Below are 22,884 nucleotides of genomic sequence, written 5' to 3' on the forward strand. Positions count from 1 at the left end.
ACATGTTACAAAAGTAAAATACATTATCACAGCCAGGACACCAGCATTAGGGCAGTCAAGACCGGAATATTTCCCTCAATACAAGGTCCCTGCGTTGCCTTTTAATTGTCACACCTTCCTCATCTCCCTTGTCCCCTCCCTGGCCCTGGCAAACACTAATCCTTTCTATATTTCTATACTTTTGTCATTTCAAGAATATTATATAAAAAGAATCACACCGAATGTGACCTTTTGGGATCACATTTTTGTCACTCAGCAAAATTCACTGCAAATTTATGGAGGTTACTGCAGGTATCAATAGTTTGTTCCATTTTATTACTGAGTAGTAAACCGTGGTGTGGACGTATGACAGTTTGTATACCATTCACCTTTTGAAGGACATGTGGGCTGTATTTAGCTTTTGACTGTCATGACCAAAGCTGCTATCTAGGAAGGTTTCCATGTGAACATACGTCTTCATTTCTTTGGGATAAATGCCCAAGAGTACAGTTGCTGGGTTGCACGGTAGTTGTATGCTTGCTTTTATCAGAAACCACCAATATTGTTTCCAGAGTGTCTGTAGTACTCTTTATAGCCACCAGCAATGTGGGACTAACCCCCTGCTCCCCCCCCCCGCCCTTTTTTTTTTACATCCTCACCAGCATCTGGTGTTCTCGCTGTTTTTTACTGTAGCCACTCTGATAGATGTGTGGTGATATCTCATGGTGGTTTAATTTGCGATTCTCTAATTGTTAATGATATTGGACATCTTTTCATGTGCTGATTTGCCATCTGTAGATTCTCTTCAGAGAAATATCTATTTATATCTTTTGCTCTTTTTCTATTTGGATTGTTTGTTTCCTGCTCCTAATATTTGAGGATTCTTTGTATATTCTAGATGCTAGTTCTTTTTCAGATAATTGGTTTGCCTGTGTTTTCTCCTAATCTGTGCCTGTCTTTTCATCTCTCCATAGAGTCTTTTGAAGAGCAGAAGGTTTTAATATTGATAAGGTTTAATTTGTCATTTTTCTTTTGTGTATCATGCTTCTTTCTTTCTTTTCTTTCTTTTCTTTGATGGAGTCTTGCTCTGTCGCCCAAGCCTAGAGTGCAGTGGTGCGATCTCAGCTCACTGCAAGGTCTGCCTCCTGGGTTCACGCCATCCTCTTGCCTCAGCCTCCCAAGTAGCTGCGACTACAGGTGCCCACCACCGTGCCCAACTAATTTTTTTTGTATTTTTAGCAGAGATGGTGTTTCACTGTGTTAGCCAGGATGGTCTCTATTTCCTGATCTCGTGATCCGCCCTCCTTGGCCTCCCAAAGTTCTGGGATTGCAGGCGTGAGTCACTGCTCCCGGCCGTGCATCATGCTTTTTATGTCAGGTCTAAGAGTCTTTGCCTGGCCCCACATTACAAATATTTTCTCCCATTTTTTTTGAAATGTTTTATGGTTCTACATTTAAGTTCATGGTCCATTTTGATTTAATTTGTATAGAAGATGTGAAGATTAGGTCAATGTTTAATTTTTTGCCTTCTAGATATTCAGTTGCCCAGCATCATTTGTTTAAAAGTCTGTCCCTCCTCCACTGAATTTGTTTTTCACTTTTCTCGAAAGTCAGTTGGTTGCCTTGTGTTGAGTGTTTGCCAGCTCTCTATTGTATGTCTGTGATCCCTCTATGAATACCATACTGTCCTTATTACTGTAGCTAGATAGTAACCTTGAGATCAGGAAGAGCGATTCCTCATATTTTATTATTTGGCAAAATTGGTTTAGATATTCTAGCTCCTTTTTTCATATAAAGTGTAGAATAATCTTGTATATATCTATAATGAAAAGTGCTGGTATTTGGACAATAATTCCATTACACCTGAGTGTCTGGTTGCATAGATTTTACATTTTTAACTATGTTGAGTCTTTCATTCTATGGACATGGTAGGTCTCCTCATTTAATTCAGTCTTTTTGATTTCTGCTACCAGCATTTTATAATTTTCTGCATACAGGTCATAATTTCTAAAGTTTATACCTAAGTATTTCGTTTTCTTTGGAGTGATCGTAAATGTTATTATGTGTTTCATTTTGGTTTCTACATGTTCATTGTTTATAGAAATGTGATTGATTTTGTGTGTGGATCTTGTATCATGTAGCCTTGTTCAACTCCTTAGTTCTAGAAGGGTGTGTGAATGTGAGTGTGAGTGTTTAGCTTCTTTGGGATTTCCTACGTAGACAGTAACATCATCTACAAATAATAATTTTAGTTCTTTCCTTCCAGTATGTATGTCTTTTATTTATTTTTATTCAGTGGCGAGACTTTCCTATACTATGTTAAATAGGAGTGATGAGAGCAGACATCCTCAATTCATTACCAAGTTTAGGGAAAAATCATTTTGTCTTTAACTGTGTTAAGTATGATATTAGAGGTAGTTTTTTTTTGTTTGTTTGTTTGTTTTTTTTTTTTGTGAGATGAAGTCTTGCTCTGTCACCCAGGCTGGAGTGCAGTGGTGCAATCTTGGTTCACTGCAAGCTCCGCCTCCTGGGTTCACGCCATTCTCCTGCCTCAGCCTCCCGAGTAGCTGGGACTACAGGCACCCACCACCATGCCCAGCTAATTTTTTGTCTTTTTAGTGGAGATGAGGTTTCACCATGGTAGCCAGGGTGGTCTCCATCTCCTGACCTCATGATCCACCCGCCTTGGCCTCCCAAAGTGCTGGGATTACATGTGTGAGCCACCACGTCCGGCCGATGTAGGTTTTTAAAAATAGATTTTTAAATAAGATTGAGAAAATTCCTCTCTATTCCTAATTTGGTGGGTTGTTTTTTTATTTTTTTTTTTATTTTTATTTATTTATTTATTTATTTTTTTTTAGATCATGAATATTGGATTTTGTCAAATGCTTTTTCTGCCTCAGTTGATAGCTCACCTAATTTTTTTCTTTATCCCATTGATGTGGTAAATTATGTATATATTTTTAATGTTGGACCAGCCTTATGTACCTAGAAGATATTCTACTTAGTTGTATATGCATTATTTTAATACATTACTGAATTTGATTTGCTAATATTTTGTTGAAGATCTTCGGGTCTAAGTTTATGAGAGATATTGGTCTATAGTTTACTTTTTTGTATTATCTTTGTCAGGATTTTATATCAAGGTAGTAATAGCCTTCAAGAAATGAATTGGGAGGTGTTTCTTTCTCTTCTATTTTCTGGACAAAATTGTGTACATTGGTATTAAGTCTTCTTTAAATGTTTGGTAGAATTCTCCAGTGAAATCATCTGGGTCTGGAGAATTTTTATTGAGAAGCTTTTAAATTATAAATTCAATTTCTTTAATTGGTTATGGGACTATTCAGACTATCTATTAATATTTCATTTTGGCTGAATTTTAGTAGTTTGTGGTTTTCTGGGAATGGGTTTCTATCTTCTAAGCTGTTAAATTTGTGAGCTTAAAGTTGTTCATAGTATTCTTTTTTAAGGACTTCAAGATCTGTAGTGATACCATTGTTGGTGTTGATGATTTGTGGCTTCTCTCTTTTTATTTATTTTAGTCCTGCTAGAGGTTTTTCAGTTTTTTTCTCAAAGAGCCAGCTTTCTTATCAGTTTATTTTTTGAATTACTTTTCTCTGTCCCTTTTTACTGATTCTGCTCTTACCTTTATTGTTTTCTTTCTTTAAATTTACTTTAATTTTCTTTCCCTTCTTTTGAGGTAGGAAGGTGTGTTATTGATTTCAGGCTTTTCCTTGTTTCTAGTGTAAGCATTTTAGTGCTATAAACTTTCCTCTCAACACTTCTTTAGTTGCATCTCACATATTTTGATATGCTGTATTTTCATTGTTACTGTTTTATATATTTTTTATTTAATTCCAGACTTACTGTTTTGAGACAGAGTTTAGCTCTTGTTGCCCGGGCTGGAGTGCAGTGGCGTGATCTTGGCTCACCATAACCTCCACCTCCTGGGTTTAAGTGATTCTCCTGCCTTAGCCTCTGGCGTAGCTGGGATTACAGGCGTGTGCCACCACAGCTGGCTAATTTTGTATTTTTAGTAGAGACAGGCTTTCTCCATGTTGGTCAGGCTGGTCTCAAACCCCCGACCTCAGGTGATCTGCCCACTTCGGCCTCCCAAAGTTGTAGAATTACAGGCATGAGCCACCGTGTCTGGCCCCAGACTTTTTCTCTGACTTGTTTATTTTTAAAAATTCTGTTGTTCAGTTTCCAGGTCTTTGGAGATTTTCCCGTTGTCTTTTGGTTTTTGTTTGCTAGTTTTATTCTATTAATACTATGGCCAGAGGATACACTCTGTATAAATTCAGTTCTTTTAATTTTGTTTAGTTTTGTTTACTAGTCTAGGATGTTTTCTATCTTGATTAATGGTCTGTAGCACTTGAGGGGAAAAAAAAAACGCAAGAAGCACACACCCACACACACACACACACACCCCCACACCCACCCAAGGTGTGATGTCTACTCTATAAGGTAATTTTTTTCTACCTTGTGGTAATGGCATTTGAAAGAACAGTTAAATAATCCAAATGGATATATTGTGGAATTTTAGACTGTCAGGAAATATTTACTGTAGAATTCTGTCTGTAAGGAGAAAGCATATATAGCTCACTGCTTATAAGATTGTTTTATTCTTTGAAGAAATAATGTTTCATTTAAGGAAAAATATTCTCAAGGAAAAAATGCCCACAGTCGTCAGTGAGCTGCTGAGTTTCACCTACTTCATTGCTCAGGCATGCAAGACCTTCCTGTTTACTAATGATGCTGACTTTTCCTTCTTATTGGGAAGGAAACTACAGTACAGCTTAATGGTTAAAAATTACGCACTCAGATTATTGATTCTATTATGTATTTAGACAGTACATTTTTCTATCTCGAATAATAGAAATGTCACCCACTATTTAATTTTTTTTCCAGAGTAATTTTCACTGGGTCTGATTACGTAATTAGATTTGACATACCAACTGGGTATACTTGATAAGAAAATGAGAATTAAAATGTGTCAGAGTAAAATTATTTCAGAGCTTTTGCACATCTTTGTTTTAGATAGATGATTTCTATTTTTAGCTTTGTTTTTGAAATCATCTAGGACATTTACATTTTAACTTCTCATCAAATTGTTTTGGTTTACTTAATGTGTATGTTTCATGTCTGACAAAAGTTTATTTTTTTAAATTGGTGATATTTTAAAATAAAATTTATGATTTGGAATGATCCAATTATCTAATGCCAGATGTTAATTTTGAAAGATATTAATTTCCAAGGTGTTAATTTTGCATTTTTGTGAAAATCACATATACTGTCTGAATCTAACTTCTAATTTAACAGCTCTGTGTGGATGTCTGGTGGATATTTCAAATATCCTAAGTTCAACTCTGAGCTCTTGTTCTTTTCCTCTGAGCCAGCTCCTTCCATCATGAGTTCCCATTGCGGGAAATGACAGCTACATTTTTCTGTTTTTTTCTGGCCAGAAATCTTGTTATCGTCATTGATTCTTTTTTTTCTTTTATGCTTCACGCTGTATCTATAAATCCTACCGTAGGCCCCAGGCCTGACCAACCATTTCCACCTTTACTGCAACCAGTTTACCAAGTGACCATCCTTTCTCATCTGGATTAACAAGATGGCCTCCTGAGTGGTCTCGCAGCTTCAGCCCTTGTAGCCCAATTGCAGCAGAGTTGAGTGCGGAGTGAGTAGTGAGCCAGTGAAGTCAGAACCTATCACACTTTTGCTCAAATTTCCCCATTGGCTTCCATTGTCCCTTGTAAGTCCAGGGTCTCATAAGACTTCTTTCTCTTACTTTTTACCCTCATATGTCGTCCCCCTCACTCACTGTACTTCATCCACCCTGGTCTCGCTACTGGTCTTAGGACATACCGGACTGACTCCCACATCAGCGACTTTGTACTTGCTTTTCCTGCTGTCGGGATACCTTAGTGCATGACCCCCTTCCTCAGCTCCTTCCCTTTCTTACTCAGATGTCCTATTCTCAACGAGGCCTTTTTAAAACGATCTTCCTTGTTGACAGTTGCCACTTCTTCCCCAGATTTCTGTTTTCCTCTTCTTTCTCTTATTTTTTCTATAACATTATCATTACATTATATAGAGGTGTTTCTCTTATTATTCTATATGTGTGTTCCTGAAAAAACATTCTGTGAAATCATATACCAAAATAACAGAACTTATGAAAAAAGTGTTAGGTACGAACCCTCAAAAATCTCTGGAATTTTGCAATCAGGACACTAATAAAGAAATAATACTACTAGTAACTTGCTTCATTGATTTGCTGTTTTGATAAAAAGAGAAAGGGCTTCCAAGATGCACCTTGATCTTCTCTCAATAGTGTCATGTCGTAGAAAGTGAAGTGGTTTGTGAAGCACCTAAACTGGCTACTAGTCACTACTTGCACTACACAAAGGAAGGTACTTTTTTTTTTTTTAGTTTTTAAAGTTGTTATTTGTTGTGCTGCTGCTGCTGCTACTCATTTCCTTTTATTTTAAGGCTCACCTTTGAGTTAAATGATAAAGCTTGTTCATGATAACCTTAGATCCTTAATATTCCAGGGGGAAATAAGGTGTAAATCACTACAACTTCTGTGTTATACAAATATCAGTTTCTGTTTCTCAACCACATATGAAGTGATTTGAATAAAAGAAATATGTGCATTAGTAAAACCGACTGTACTATATATTTTCTTTGTTTGTTTACTGTTTATCTCCCTGAACTAGAAGATAAGCTCCATGAAGGTGTGATCCTATTCGTGTTCCTTTTTCAAAATTCTCATTTGTATTCCCATTTCATAGACGTTTAGTAGGTATTTAATAAATATTTGTTGGATGACAGAGCAAATAATCAAATCAATATCTAGACTTCTCCAGAACTCTGAAGTAATTGAAAATATGAATGCTTTCTTTTCTTTAAATTGAACAACTTCTTTGGCTTCATAGTTATTGACATTTAAGATGGTAGGCCTGATTTATGTGTGTTATTTAGAAAGCCAAAAGTAAATGTGTCGTGGATGAAGTTCAAGATTCAGCATTCTGTAGGAAGGTGCAATTTCATTCTGTGACAATATGTTTTAATCGGAACTAACACATAGATTGTGCTTTTCTAGCAGGTGCTGGCATAAGCATTCTGCACACATTAAATTAATCCTTGAGACAAAGTCTAGAGCAGCAATTCTCAAAGTGTGGTTCAAGAACCTGTGGCAGACCCTGAGCACCTTTGCTGGGGGTGGCCACAAGGCCAAAAGCGTTTCATCCGAATCGACCTTTGTACTTTCTCCCCTCGTTGAGCTTTTGGCAACGATTTAAAAGCAGACATGAGAAAACTTCAGGCACCTGAGCACATATCCCGCGGCAGTGGTGCCAAACTACACCACTTGGTGTGTTGGTCATCCCTGCCACACACCTATGAGTAAAAAGCAAAATCTAGCTGTCTCAAAAATAGCCGTAAAGTAGTAAAAATTATTAATTCTATTAAACTTTGACTCAAAATTTTAAAAATATTCTGTGTCAGAATGCGAATTACGTATAAACTCTTCTGCTGTACACCAAAATGTAATGGTTGTCTCAAGGCAAAGGCTTTGGGATGTTGTCCGAGCTGGGAGCTGAACTGGCTGCTTTTTTGCATGGCACCCCATTTTTACTTGAAGTAGTGACTGACAGAAATACTATAGTAATTTAGACTTGGGTATTTGGCAGGATTTTCTTGAAAATGAAGAAAACAAGCCTGTCGTATCAATGAAAACAACTGACAGTATTTGTGGCTAATGATAAAAATTGAGTTCATAAGTAAAAATTAGAATTTTGGAAATCTTGAATATGCCCACCATGAGCTTGACATTTTCCCATTATTTAAGAAGGTGTCTGATGAAATAGGTAGCTGTATTAACATGTGATATTTTTTCACTGTATAATGAAACGTGTCAGCGTTTGGAAGGTCTGCATCACTCAACGAACTGGGAAAGCCATGCGTATGGAAAAGATCCATTCCAAGTGCAAGAGAGTCTAAAGGATTTTAATGTAACAAAGCACCAGAGTGTCATTTATGGGGTTTCAGATTCCGCATCGAAACTAACCTTTAAGAAACTGACACTTGTTTAGTTTTACTACAGTATTAACAGAAATATTCACAGCTATTTGAAAAGGCGATTAAAATACTCCCCTCCTTTCCAGCTATGTATCTGGGAGGCTGTGTTTTATTAATATCCTTCAACAGAAACAACATGTTATACAAGAGACTAAATGCAGAAGCAGGTGTGAGAATCTGGTTGTCCTTTATTAAGCTAGACACTGGAAAAATTTGAAAACCAGTTTAACGGTGCCACTCTTAAGAATTTTTAGTTTTCTTTTGGATAATATATTTGTTTTTCATAAATGTATCTTTGGTATTCATAATGTAATGACTTTGATTTTTTAAGGAATTAATAGCTTTTTAAAGTTCACAGGTTTGCACTCTAATATAAATATGGAAAGAAATAAGTCACATAAACAAGAATTTAGGGGTCCTCAATTTTTTTGTATGTTGCAAAGGGATCCTGAGACCAAAAACTTTGAGAACGGCTGTTCTTGAAGAAGTTGGTGCTGTTGTTTTGTTGATTGAGAAACCCAGACATAGGAGGTTAAGTAGGTTGTCTAAGATAACAGAGCTAGTCAGGGGAGAGCTGGGATTTTTCTTTTTCTTTTTTCTTTCTTTCTTTTTTTTTTTTTTTCTTAGAGTCTCGCTCTGTTGCCCAGGCTAGAGTGCAGTGGTGTGATCTCTGCTCACTGCAGTCTCTGCTTCCCGGGTTCAAACGATTCTCCCGCCTCAGCCTCCCAAGTAGCTGGGACAACAGGCACGTGCCACCATACCCGACTAATTTTTTGTATTTTTAGTAGAGATGGGGTTTCACTCTGTTAGCCAGGATGATCTCGATTTCCTGACCTCATGATCTGCCTGCTTTGGCCTCCCAAAGTGCTGGGATTACAGGCGTGAGCCACCGCGCCCAGCCTTTTTTTTTTTGTTTTTTTCCAGGCAGAGTCTCATTCCCTCACCCAGGCTGGAGTGCAGTGGCATGATCTTGGCTCACTGCAACCGTTGCCTCCTGGGTTCAAGTGATTCTCCTGCGTCAGCCTCACAAGTAGCTGGGACCACAGGCACACACCACCATGCCCAGCTAATTTTTGTGTTTTTAGTAGAGATGGAGTCTCGCCATGTTGGCCAGACTGGTCTCAAACTCCTGACCTCAGGTGATCTGCCCACCTCAGCCTCCCAAAGTGCTGGGATTCCAGGCAGGAGCCATCACACCCGGCATAGAGCTGGGATTTGAACCCAGGGCTCCAAAGTCCTTGCTTTAAACTCGAATCCATATGATTACTTTTTGAGAAACCTCTATGGTTTGTAACTTTGCTGAAATCAACAAGCTTTGTCGGGTTGAACTTAGATGTCCTTACAAGTTCTTTTCTCATATAATTTCTTGATGTAAAATTAAATCTTCACCATGTGGTTATCTTTTATATCTCAGTTTTTATGGCAGTACGTATTTCCCCTAAACTCACCAGCTAACAGCTAAGCAGGAGAAGGTACATCATATTTGAGTTTCTTTTCTTGGACCTTTCAGTTTTTTATTTAAGCAGAGTTGATTTCTTAAGATTATTTGAAAGAATCTTTGAAAGAAATATTGTGCCATATTCAAGAATAATGTTGGTTACTCCTGATAACTTTCCTCTTATTTTGGTTGGTCATACTTTTTCACTACAAACCATAGAAATGACAATTTAGTATACTTCTGCTTTGAAGTAAAATATTGGAGAGCTGAAAGCTTATTTCAGTTTGGAGAAACAGGGGAATTGTATTTATCCCACTGTGTCTTATTATTAACTTATATACTGAAATAGATTAGCACAGTGCAAGATAAAACTAGTACATAAATATAGCCATTTACGTTTCTACCATCAGTTGCAACTGTGGATTAATCTCACTGGAAGCTTGAATGGTTTCTTAGAGGAAAATATTGGAAGGGTAGGTTTACCTTAAGAGTTTCCTTAAATATGCTGTTAATTCGCATTGATTTCAGAGAAAACAGAGATACTCAGTTTGACTTCCCCACTGGCTGACTGCATACGCAAACTGTTCACAGTGCTGTTTAATGGAAATCTCAGGGACTCTCCTGCTTTCTGTTTTCACATGGACTGACTCAGATATGGAGAGGACACCAGGGAGAAAGTACTTGGAGAAAATCCCATACTTTTTAGTCAAACTTTTGAGTACAAAATGATGACTTTATGGTGAGATCAAAAAATAAGCAACACAATCTTTGACTTGCATTTTTTTTTGATTGTTTGAAATAAGATATATATTCGTTCAATTGTACCTACCTTTCATCCTGAACTGATACTTATTTTACAAGGCAGTAGTAGAGAGAGATAAGGTGAAATACAGAGAAGTTGGGTGATTTTTTTTTTTTTTTTTTTAGATCCACAGAAGATGATGGTACATCTAAGTATATTTGAAAGTCTACCACTGGGAAGTATTTAGAAGTATTTATGATAAGCTAAGAAAATGAAGCCTGGGAATTTGCTGTGGTAATAGAGCCAACTCCTTGCTGGAGGGAGAATTACCTAGTTTGGGAATTAATATGTACCATTTGTTTATGTCCTTTTTCTCCTTTCTCCTCTGGCTCTTCCTCCTCCTGCACCGTCTCCTCTTCTTCACATTTAACAACCAAATGATTTACTCAGGTGGTGACAGAAAGTGCAGCCTGAACTGCCTTGTCCTACCTGCCCGTTCCTAACTACCTTTTTTTAGCTTATCAGATAGAGGACTTTGTCCTAAAACAGTCATAGGTTTCTTTTTCGTGTAATGCCTTCTTTTCCTCTGGGTAGATGCCCAGGAGTGGGATTGCTGGATCAAAGGGTAGTTCTACTTTTAGTTCTTTAGGGAATCTTCACACTGTTTTCCATAGTGGTTGTACTAGTTTACATTCCCAGCAGCAGTGTAAAAGTGTTCCCTTTTCACCACATCCCCACCAACATCTATTATTTTTTTATTTTTTTTACATTATGGCTATTGATCCAGGAAAATGCAAATCAAAACCACAATTCAAACTCCTTACTCCTGCAAAAGTGGCCATAATGAAAAAAAAAAAAAAGATGTTCATGGTGATGGGGTGAAAAGGGAACACTTTTATGCTGCTGGTGAGAATGTAAACTAGTACAACCATGGAATACTATTCAGCTCTAAAAAGAAATGAAATGATGGCATTCACAGTTACCTAGGTGGAACTGGAGACCATTATTCTAAGTGAAGTAACTGGGGAATGGAAAACCAAACATCGTATGTTCTCACTGATAAATGGGAGCTAAGCTGTGAGGATGCAAGGGCATAAGAATAATACAATGGACTTTGGGGACTTGTGGGAAAGGGTGGGAGGGGGTGAGGGGTAAAAGACCTACACATTGGGTACAGTGTACACTGCTCAGGTGATGAGTGCACCAAAATCTCACAGATCACCGCTAAAGAACTTAGTTGTGTAACCAAACACCACCTGTTCCCCAAAAACCTATGGAAATAAAAAATCAAATTAAAAAACCAGTCATAGTGTCCTCTTACAGCATCATAATGTGGACCTGTCTGTATTTGCATATTTAACTAGAGTGGCACATATATAGTTATCTATTTAAACCTTACCCCAGAAATACCTTTGAAAATCATAATTGTTGTCTTTAAAAAGATTGATATTACTATTATGAAGAAAGCACATTGCGCTGTGAGATTAAATTCCTGGCTTCAATAGGTATACATAATGAACTGCCAGCAGCTGAAATTTGAAAGACTACACTTACCAGAAAAGAATCTTCTACCCACATTTCTCAGAATAGTTGTTCACAAATGATACATTCTGCCCTGTGCTTTTGTTTCTCACTGGAATTTGAAAAATAAAACTTTTCGCTCATGGTAAATTCATAAGCTTGGGGCATGAAAATGTTTGAATTTGATATAAAAGAAGTTTTGAAAGGAAGATTAGTGGTTTAAACCGAAAGATTAGTCGCCCTGGGAAATTCAGCTGTGGCAAAAGCAGAGTTCAGTAATAAAGAACCTGCCCTGGCTGATTGCTCCATTCACGCTGGCATTCTGATCCTCCCGGCTGGACTCGCACCTGATTGACGGTGCTGATTATGATGGCTTAATACAGTTCATCGTCACTTCACCAGGACACGTGGACTTTGCAGGCTTCAGAGACTCCCCCACCCCCAACTTGTTTGTGGTACAGTTGATTCTTCTGCTAAGTGGAGGTTGATTATTTCTTTATTCATTATCTCTTTAAAATGGGGGAGAAAAGGGCACATTCTCGAACAGGTGATGATTATCCTAGTGGAAGCTCTCTTGGGCAGAGTCAAAGGAAGAACTTGCAGTTTAACTTGCGTGATACCTCACAGTTGATTCCTATTCATTCTGCCGTTGAAGGGTTTCAGGTGATAAGACTTAATTTTAGCTGTTGTGGAACAGCAGTGAAAATCCCTGGAAGACTCCCCTTCTTGATGTTAGGGAAGCCAGGAGACACAGGATGAGGCTCTGCCTCCACACTTCATGGGCTCCAGCTGCCACCCTTGTGAATGATTTTTTCTCTGCAGACACATGGGTCACAGTCCGTTTCTAGATGAGCCGAAGATTCTCACATTGGAAAGGTACCATGAAATACATTTACATTGGATCTGAAAACCTTTAAAGTTTACTTAGAGAAGTGTCGTCTTCACAAAAAATTATGATGTTGTATAAGCCTTCCTTTTTCTCCACAACCCCTCCAGCATCTCCTATTTTTTGGCTTTTTAATTACAGCCATTCTAACTGGTATCTTATTGTGGTTTTGATTTGCATTTCTCTAATGGTGGGAGTGTCAATTAGTTCAGCCATAGTGGAAGACAGTGTGGTGATTCCTCAAAGACCTGAAGACAGAAATACCATTCGGCCCAGCAATCCTATTACTGGGCATACACCCAGAGGAGTATAAATTGTTCTGTTATAAAGATACATAGACGCATACATTTCCAACAGCAATGACATGGAATCAACCCAAATACCCATCAGTGATCGACTGGATAAAGAAAATATGGTACATATACACCATGGAATACTACGCAGCCATAAAAACTCTGCAGATCATGTCCTTTGCTGGGACATGGATGGAGCTGGAGGCCATCCCTAGCAAACTAACACAATAACAGAAAACCAAATACCGCATGTTCTCCCTTATAAATGGGAGGTAAATGATGAGAACACATGGACAGAGAGAGGGGAACAAGACACACTGGGACCTATTGGAGCATGGAGGGTGAGAGGAGGGAGAGGATCAGGAAAAGTAACTAATGGATACCAGGCTTAAAACCTGGGTGATTAAATAATCTGTACAACAAACCCCCATGACACACATTTACCTGCGTAACAAACCTGCACATCCTGCTGAACCTGAACTTAAAAGTTAAAAATTATGATGTCTTGAGAGAATGTTAGGTCCATTCCTGTCCGTTGGGCAGACCTTAAATCTATATTAGACAGATGAAACTCTCTTTTTTCATAAAGGATTTATGTTCTATTTTAAACATAGAAAACTTTCTATATGAAAATGGAAATTTCACTTTTCCTTAGTAATTTATTCTAGGGTCTTCTAATGTTCATTGTTAGAATATAGAAGTATTCTTAACGTCTGCTCATTTTCCTGAGGAAGGGAATGTCTATTATTACTTGAAATACACAAACCCCTCAAAGATTAATATGTGGGCCCTTGGCTTTTCCCAGGTCAAAGTTTTATAACTTTACCTTAGCGGCAACTCAATCATTTTCTTTATGAATCATTTCGGAATGTTCTCTGTCCGAATTAAAGTATGTAAAGATAATTGCTTTTGCAGGGGGTCTGTGCAGACTTAAATACTCTTAAATACTGATCCTTCTTTCTCCCTTTCTGTCCCCAAAGTTTTTGTGTTTTGTTACCTTTATGCCTTCTTTTAACTTGATGACCTACTGTATGTATTTCAGTGGTAGATAGTGCTGGGCTCAGGGATGTGCTATTCCCCACACTGGCTAATCTATGTCAAAATACTTGTGGTTATGATTTTAATTTGAACGCTTAAAATTCCAGGGCATTGACATATTTTCACCTCCCTTCTCCTTATAATGAATGTTAGTGTCTGTGCTAACCATAATTTTACAGCCATTTGGATCTCAAGATATTTGCTTGCCAACTATATGAAACCATTCTTTATGAGCATTTTTTTTTTCCTACTAGCTCACAGTACCCACATGTTTGGTTAACTATAAAGTCTATGAAAAATTGAGCTGTAGTATCATTTTAATTCAAATCCATTGTATACTATATTAAATTGATGATGGTCTATCAATTGCAAAACGAAATTGCAAAACCAAAACCAAAACCAAATTTTTGAGCTTCTATCTTGAAGCTTTTCCCTTTCAAAAAGATGTATTTTTTTTAATGACTCATTTATGTAGGACCCTGGAACTATATAAAGTGGCATTTCGTTTTCTATTGTTAAACAGAGTGCAAATGGCAAGACATTAATAAAGCCTGTAGCTCAGTAAATCCCACAGGATCAAAGCCACCTCCATTGCAGTTCAGCTTTATTAGACTGGTTGGGTCATAAGAGGAGACGATTTTAGCTGAAGTACATAGCAAAAAGGGAAATTGGACACACAGCTACAATCAAATTTAAGAATGCACTTGAAATACAGCTTAGCACATGTCAGGTGCAGCAGAAGCAGGTGGAGCTCTTGGAACAGGACAAGGCTTGACTACTCCTGACTTTGAGTTACATGTGCTATCACAGCATCTAACACTTTACTACTTATATTCCTGCATCAGACCTAGATTATAAGCTCTTAAGGGACAGCGACTGTGTCTTACACTTTGTATTCCCAATGCTGATTACAGAGGCTGGTACCTAGAATCAATGCATGTTTATTGAACAGAAAGATGTACAAGTCAGAGACATAAGAATCCTTCTTGACATCTCCCTCTCCCTCACATCCATAACCAATCTATCACTGAATCTTTTTTTACCACCTAACTATTTTTTTAAAGCAGATCACTACAGTGGCCTCTGGACTGGTGTCCTCCCACTACTCCACTCCCTCTTTTATTTCTTCTCACATAACAGCCAGAATGTTCTTTTAACAACACAGTCATACAACCTCTTCAAAGACTTTTTGCTGTCTTTTTTTTTTTTTCTTTTTGAGACAGGGTCTTGGTCTGTCACCCAGGCTGCCAGACTGGAGTGCGGTGACACAATCACAGCTCACTGAAGCCTTGACTTCCTAGGCTCAAGTAATCCTTCCACCTCAGCCCCCTTAGTAGCTGGGACTGCAGGTGCATACCACCACACTGGTTAATTTTTTAAAAAACTTTTTGTGGAGATGGGGTCTCACTGTGTTGTCTAGGCTGGTCTTGCACTCTGGAGCTCAAGCAATCTTTCTGCCTCAGCCTCCCAAAGTGTTGGGATTGTAGGCATGAGCCACCACATCTGGCTGTCCTTTTGTAGTAAGAGCTAACCATCATTATCATCATCATGATCTTGACAGTACTTTCTACAAGGTTATAAATAGGGTGATCACACATGTTGTTAATACTTGAACACTTGAATATGAGGTAGGCGCCATAGATAATCACGCAAGGATGGGATGGGAACCGGAACATGGGCTTACCCTGCTTGCAAGGCCCTGCACAACCTGGCCCTGCTCATCCCCCTTCCAATCACTCTCTTTGCACCTGCAGCAAGTCTTGCTGTTCAGTCCTTCATACTGTCCAAGGGTACTTGCCATGTTTGCTCTTAGCAGAGGACCTGTTTAAGTGTTCTGAGTGCTGCCAACTTTTTTGTTCTCAGCTCCTTCGTTTCATCTCATTGACTAGGTTAAATCTCCTACTGTAAGTTCTTGCTGTACTCATAAATGCAATTTAATATTTATTTATTTGAATGAATAAATGAATAAATACTTGTGAGAGTTTGGTAATATTGTATTACTAATATACTGATTATGATGGAATATAGTGATCAACAAAATGACAAAATAACCTATATATTTATATTTAAATTCTATATATTCAGTTTATACACTGTAGTTTAATGTGCAACTAGTTTCAATGTTAACATTTCTAATATGCTATTTGAGGTTTATTAAATGTACAGTAGGCCGGATGCGGTGGCTGAAGCCTGTAATCTCAGCACTTTGGGAGGCCGAGACGGGTGGATCATGAGGTCAGGAGATCAAGACCATCCTGGCTAACCCGGTGAAACCTCGTCTCTACTTAAAAAATACAAAAAACTAGCCAGGCAAGGTGGCGAGTGCCTGTAGTCCCAGCTACTCGGGAGGCTGAGGCAAGAGAATGGCGTAAACCCGGGAGGTGGAGCTTGCAGTGAGCTGAGATCCGGCCACTGCACTCCAGGATGGGTGACAGAGCGAGACTCTGTCTCAAAAAAAAACAAAATAAAATAAATGTACAGTAATTTATAAGAACAACTTAGTAATGTCACAAATAAATTACCAAAAATTTAAAGTTGGGTATGAATTCTTGAAAAGAAATTTTCCGTATTGAGAAATATGTGACACTTCGAGTCAAAATATATAGAATTGGTTGATTCTGGAGCTAGATTATCTGGATTTAAATCATGACTTCACTGCCTACTGGCTGGGTAGCATTGAGCAAGTTATTTAACTTCTCCATGCTTCTGTTTATTCATTCTTAAAATGGGTGTAATGATGACGTTGATTTTGTAGAGCTTTTGTGAGAAATAAGTTTAGATAGATAGATAGATAGATAGATAGATAGCATTTAGAATGGTTTCCAGCACATAGTAAATAATAAATACTAGCGATTGCTGATGTTTGTGTTATGTTTATTCATTCAACAAGTATTTATTAAATATCTCCTTAGTTCCTGACGTTGTTCTAGGTGCTAGGAATTCAGAAGTGATCAAGACTAATGTAATGCAGAGTAACCTACAAACACTTTAATTTCAGAATCTGATAAGTATTGTGAATGGAATAAACATAATGACTTGTTAGGGCATATTGTGCGGGAGGAGCTTTAGTTAACCTGAAGGATGAGAAAAGATTAGCATGCACAGAGCATCCTAGTTGGAGGAAAGACCAAGTGCGAACACCCCACAGTAGGTGTCCCAGTCCATTTTCTGCTGCTATAACAGACGGGGTGATTCAAAAACGATATAAGTGTATTTGACTCATGGTTCTAGAGGCTGGGAAGTTCAGCAACATAGCAGTGCATCTGGGGAGGCCTTTTGTGCTGTATCATCCTGTCAAGGGAGTGCATGAGACAGAAGGAGAATGGGGACCCAACTTATCCTTTTTATTAGGACCCCACTCCCTTGATAACTAACCCCGTCCCACAATATCAGCATTAATCTATTCCTGAAGGTAGAGCCTGCATGACCTAATCATATCTTCAAGGTCCCGCCTCTTATTGCAGTTATAATGGCCATCACATTTCATCATGAGTTTTGGAGGGGACATTCAGACCATAACTCTGGGAAAGAGCATGGCTTGGGTTTAAATGTGCAAGAAGTGAAGTGTGTCTGGAGTGCTCTGTGTGAGCAGAGACGGGAGGAGGCCTGAATGAAAGTTAGAAAGCTGATTATGCAGGTGGATCTTGGACTTTTGTAGAAAAATGAGGAGTCATATAATCCAGTTTATTGTGCTGATGAAGAAACAAAAACCTGTAAGTCCTGATGAGGATCATGTAGTTAATTAGTGATGCTAGAGCTAGAAGCCAGGTGTGCTGCATCCATATTAAAAAATATCATTGAAACAGATCTACAAAAGCTGGACACATCTAGGATTCTATCCATTTTCACAAAGTAAATATACCTTTGTAACCATGTCAGGAAATAAATTTTGACCTGCTTTTCATAAGCTGTCCCATTCCCTTCACCCCCTTCGCTATCCTGTCCCTCAGAGGTAACCCTTATCCTTAACCTCTGACGCCATAGATCAGTTTTACCTGGCTCTGAACTTTTATGAGCTTTTGAATAGTGGCACATGCTATCAGCTTTTTTGAAAATTCTGTCTGGCTTCTTTCGCTCGACTTGACGTGTGTGGGATTTACCCATGTTGCTGTGTGTAGCAATTGTTGCTCCATTCTCGCTGCCGTGCGCTGTTCCATTATGTGAATATACCACGAGTTTCCTGTGTTGTATCCCATTGAAAGTCACCAGAGGAGACCATTTCCTTGTGTGTATGAAAGGAAAGCTAGATTGCGATTCATGTCCTTTATGTCTGTATGTTAATCTTGCTTATCCTACTTTTTTAAAACCAATTGAGGGTTATAGAGGTAACTTCGCTTTTATAGCTCGCATACATTTGACTGTTTTCTCGCAAATGGATTGCCTAGTTAAAACCAAAGGCTTGTATGTACAGGGATTTTTCTGACATGTCCCTTCAATAAGCTCTTCACCATAAGTGGAAATAACTTGGATGAACCTGTCAGTTGCTTTCAAATGCGGGTATCATTGAGCTTTCAGCTTTTTGAAATATTGTCTGGGGTATTGCATGTTTCCAGGGGGTAGAGGATTATTTACTTCTTAATTGGGCCAAATAGCCATCACTTTCGTTTTAATATTAGGTTTGTTTAAATAATCGGTTTATTAATTAGATGAGTGCCACTTTCACGCGCACTTCAGTTTTGTTTTTGTTTTGTTTTTTAATATTTCAGATGATGTTGCTCCGTATTTTAAAACAGAGCCAGGCCTGCCACAGATCCACCTGGAAGGGAACCGCCTTGTTCTCACCTGCCTTGCCGAAGGGAGCTGGCCTTTGGAGTTCAAGTGGATGCGCGATGGCTGCGAGCTCACCACCTACAGCAGCGAATATAAGTAATTGATTGCTTGAAAATAAGATCCCATTTCAGTCAATGTGTTTGGAATACTTGCCTTATTGGCCATCATAGCACAATGAGTGAAAATACTGGATAGAATTTCTAATGCATTCAAGATTAAACGAATAGATTTGAATATGTAATTAGAATGTGATTTTCTATTCTCGTATAGGTTGTGTTTACACCTAGGAAGTCTATCATTACATTTGTAAAAGTAAGCCCGTTAGTGAAATTGTCAGGCAACAAAAAGCTATGGTTACACAGCAATGCCAGTAACAGCTTTAGTATGATACATTTACTTTCCAAGGGCAACAGCCCCGCCCACAATTATTGTTCCTATCTAGGCACAAATGTTGAAACAGATCTTTAGTTTGGTATCTAGAGCTCTGAGTAGTCAGCGAAAATCTTTCCTAGCTGCTTTCAAGTGGAGATAGGGACGGATGGAATCATGGAGAATGGGCATGAGTACAGCCTCTATATGCAGCAGCAAAAAAACAGTATATATTGAAGTCCTGCCATGTGCCCAGCACTGTGCCAGGCACCAGGGATCTGATGCACATGGGGTGGATATGATGTGGGGACAGAGGGCCTGAACCTGGGGGCAGAGCACGAGATCAGGATAAGACTGAGGTGAAGATTCACCTGGAGGCAGCGGCACAGCCTTTGGAGCCTCAGGGTCTTACCACACTTCAGAGCTTTCCAGGGCTATACTTTGTGAGGATGATAATATTAGATGCTGCAGTTCCATGCAGGATGGAGAACTGGCGTGCCAGAAAAGTCCAGGAGGCCTCGCCATTAGCAAAGTCAGCGATGCCGTGTTCTTCAGATGAAGTAAAGAATGGGCTGTACAGAGGCATTTTAAGTGGACTAATAAGCTTCTCAAAATGGGGAATAGCGCACCCACTCATTCTCTGTACCTCTGAGGTTGTGATATGGTGGTCCATGGAACCACACTCAGCCTGCCCAGAATTTATGTGTGTGTCAGTTGTGTGTGTGTGTTTGTATTTTAAAAATCAATTAAAAATATATGTGGGAATGCGTAAAGCATTTTTTTCTCTCTCTTTTTTTTTTTTGAGGTGGAGTTTCACTCTTGTTGCCCAGGCTGGAATGCAGTGGCATGATCTTGGTTCACTGCAACCTCCACCTCCTGGCTTCAGACTATCCTCCCGCCTCAGCCTCCCGAGTAGCTGGGACTACTCGTGTGAGCCCCTTGGCTAATTTTTGTATTCTTAATAGAGACGGGGTTTCACCGTGTTGACCAGGCTGGTCTCAAACTCCTGACCTCAGGTGATGTGCCTGCATTGGCCTCCCAAATTGCTAGGATTATAGGAGTGAGCCACAGCATATTTTTTTATTGGCTGCCAACATTTGACAGTTGTAAGATTTTCTGTAAAAACCTTGCTTCCCAGCCTCTGTAGAGCAGTCAGAAGGCTTGGCTGCCTAGTCTGCAGCTCCAGTCAGGAGCAGGTGGCTGAGCAGAGCCGCCCCCAGCAAAGGCACGGACACTCCCTGGTTCTCCTCAGTGCCCTCCGGCAGCCCCTCCCTTGTCGCACCTCACTTGCTCTGCCCATTCCCATCACCCACCCACGCTTTAGACAAGGGAGTGTGTGACTGCTTACATTATCGGGCCTACCCTGTCGGAGGATCTACACTCAGGGAGAAGTTGATCGTAGCAGATCATAGCATGTTGAAATCAAACAGTCCTGAATCCCAGGACTGGCGGAATCCAGCTCCACTGCACCTGAGCAGCGGTGGTATCACTTTAGGCAGGTGGCCCATGAGCCCTGCCATAAGTGTAAAGAGAGAACTGTAAGCGTTTGCAGAATGGGAAAGAGCCCTCCTCATTTGGAGTGTTGTGAGTGTTTAAGGCTCTAATGATCGTAGGCAGCACTATACATTATTAACATGTGATATCGCAAGGCTCGGTTTGTTAGAAGGGGTGTAAGAAAGCAAAAACAAAAAACTTAGAATTGAGAACCATGTTTGAGTAGTGGCTGATGACAGATGACTGGAGTTCAGGGACTTGCTCTTCAGCTTACCAGTGTGACTTTGGACAAGTTATCTAAGCATGTTGATCTTTTTCCATCTGAAAAATGAGTATAATAAAGCCCACCTCACCCTCATTTTTATGAGGGGTCTCATAAAAATTAAATTACATCATGTTTTGTGTGCCCCCGAAAGAAAGGAATGGGGTTTCAAAGAACCCAGATTGTTCTTCCTAAGAAGTAGGGCACGACATGGATAACGTGTAGCAGTGGCCTGGCAGCCAGGCTACACGCCTTGGATGGTGGGAAAGGAATTGTTTCCTACATCTTCGGTTTCCACATGGATGTTTTCTGAAATTGAATTCCCCAAGAACATGCCTTTGTGTAGGCACCAAGCCGCCGTTTCTCTTCTCCCACCACCCGTAATAGTGATTTCTCCTCCATCCCAGGAGAAAGCACACCTGTCCCGTATCTGAGTCTTCCTGTGGAACTCTCTCTCAGGGGTGCCAGAGTAAGACAGAGTAATATCCAAGTTCCCACTATTAAAGAATTCTTTCGATTTTTAAATGGATAATATGGGTCTGGAAACGATTATTTGCATTTTATTTTATTGAACATACAGAGTCCCCAACTTAACGATGGTTCAAGTTAACAAGTTTTTGACTTGACGTGAGTGAGAAACCCTTGTTTTTTACTTTAAGTATAGTATTTAGTAAGTCACATGATATATTCAACAGTTTATTATAAAGCAGGCTTTGTGTTAGATGATGTTGCCCATTTGTAGGCTGATACTAGTGTTCGGAGCATACTTAATATAGGCTAGGCTAAGCCGTGTGTCTGTGAGGGTAGGTATGTAAAACACACGTTTGACCTAGGATATTTTCAACATGTGATAGGTTTATTGGGACATAACACCTTCATAAGGCAAGCAGCATTTCTATTTAAAACAATTGTGTAGGCCCGGCACAGCGGCTGACAACTGTAATCTCAGCACTTTGGGAGACCGAGGCAGGCGGATCATTTGAGGTCAGCAGTTCAATACCACCAGCCTGGCCAACGTGGTGAAACCCCATCTCTACTAAAAATACAAAAATTAGCCGGGTATGGTTGGCATATGCCTGTAATCCCAGCTACTTGGGAGGCTGAGGCAAGAGAATCACTTGAACCCGGGAGGCGGAGGTTGCAGTGAGCCAGGATCGTACCACCACACTCCAGCCTGGGCTACAGAGTGAGACTCCATCTCCAAAATTAAAATTAAAAAAAAAAAAAATGGCGTAACAGTTTTATTTTAAATGCCAAAATGTACAATAAGCTATTATATATGCTGCCTTTCAAACTTACGGTAAGACAATTTGCAGTCAACTTAAAACTACAGGAAGAGGAGGAACTGTATTTGCATTCTTCTTGCCCACGCAAACTTATTTGTTCGCTGGAAACACACAAGAAGACAAGACACTGGTGGTATTGAAGCAAGACTGAGGGAGTGACTCATTATATATGGACCATTAAAATAAGCTAGTTGCTTCAGTACTGTGACACGGGAAACATAAGGAATGGGTGATTCTGAAGCAAAAATTGGGGTATTTGTGATAAATTATATTATGTTCAACGAAGGCCTCAGACACTGAGATGGGTTATTAGGAATCTATCATATCTTGCTATCCTTTTTTTTTCAAGATATAAAACCTGCCTAAAAATCTCATGCTATTTTTTCAAATTACTCTTTCTTCTGCTTCCTTCCAATAAGCACCTTCATTTATCATATGTTAGCCTTCATGAGACCTTTCTAAGTTTCACATGAAAAAACCATGGATACTTTCTGAAAATGGTAGCTGTTTCCCGTCTTAACAGAACCTTTATTTTTCCCCACTTTGGTGTCAGTTACGAAAATGCTAAACCTATAAAGAGCAAATACTATACATTTACTTTTTCTAGCTTTGACTTAAAATAGCATTTTCTTTACTGTGTGCATTACGCATTGCACAGTGAATTTCAAATGTTGTCTTCCTTCCTTCCTTCCTTCCTTCCTTCCTTCCTTCCTTCCTTCCT

At 39.2% G+C, this 22,884-nt stretch overlaps 1 protein-coding gene across 1 annotated transcript in view; it reads left to right on the top strand.

The window, feature by feature from the left end:
• Positions 1-22,884, top strand: part of SDK1 (sidekick cell adhesion molecule 1) — a 985,027-nt gene that overhangs the window by 310,228 nt on the left and 651,915 nt on the right. Inside the window, exon 4 of the mRNA XM_026449463.2 lies at positions 18,689-18,848. Within this exon, the coding sequence (XP_026305248.2) occupies positions 18,689-18,848 (160 nt within the window). The remainder of the gene's footprint in view (positions 1-18,688; positions 18,849-22,884) is intronic.

Source organism: Piliocolobus tephrosceles, chromosome 8 (assembly GCF_002776525.5).
Source record: "Piliocolobus tephrosceles isolate RC106 chromosome 8, ASM277652v3, whole genome shotgun sequence".
Classification (NCBI taxonomy): domain Eukaryota; kingdom Metazoa; phylum Chordata; class Mammalia; order Primates; family Cercopithecidae; genus Piliocolobus; species Piliocolobus tephrosceles.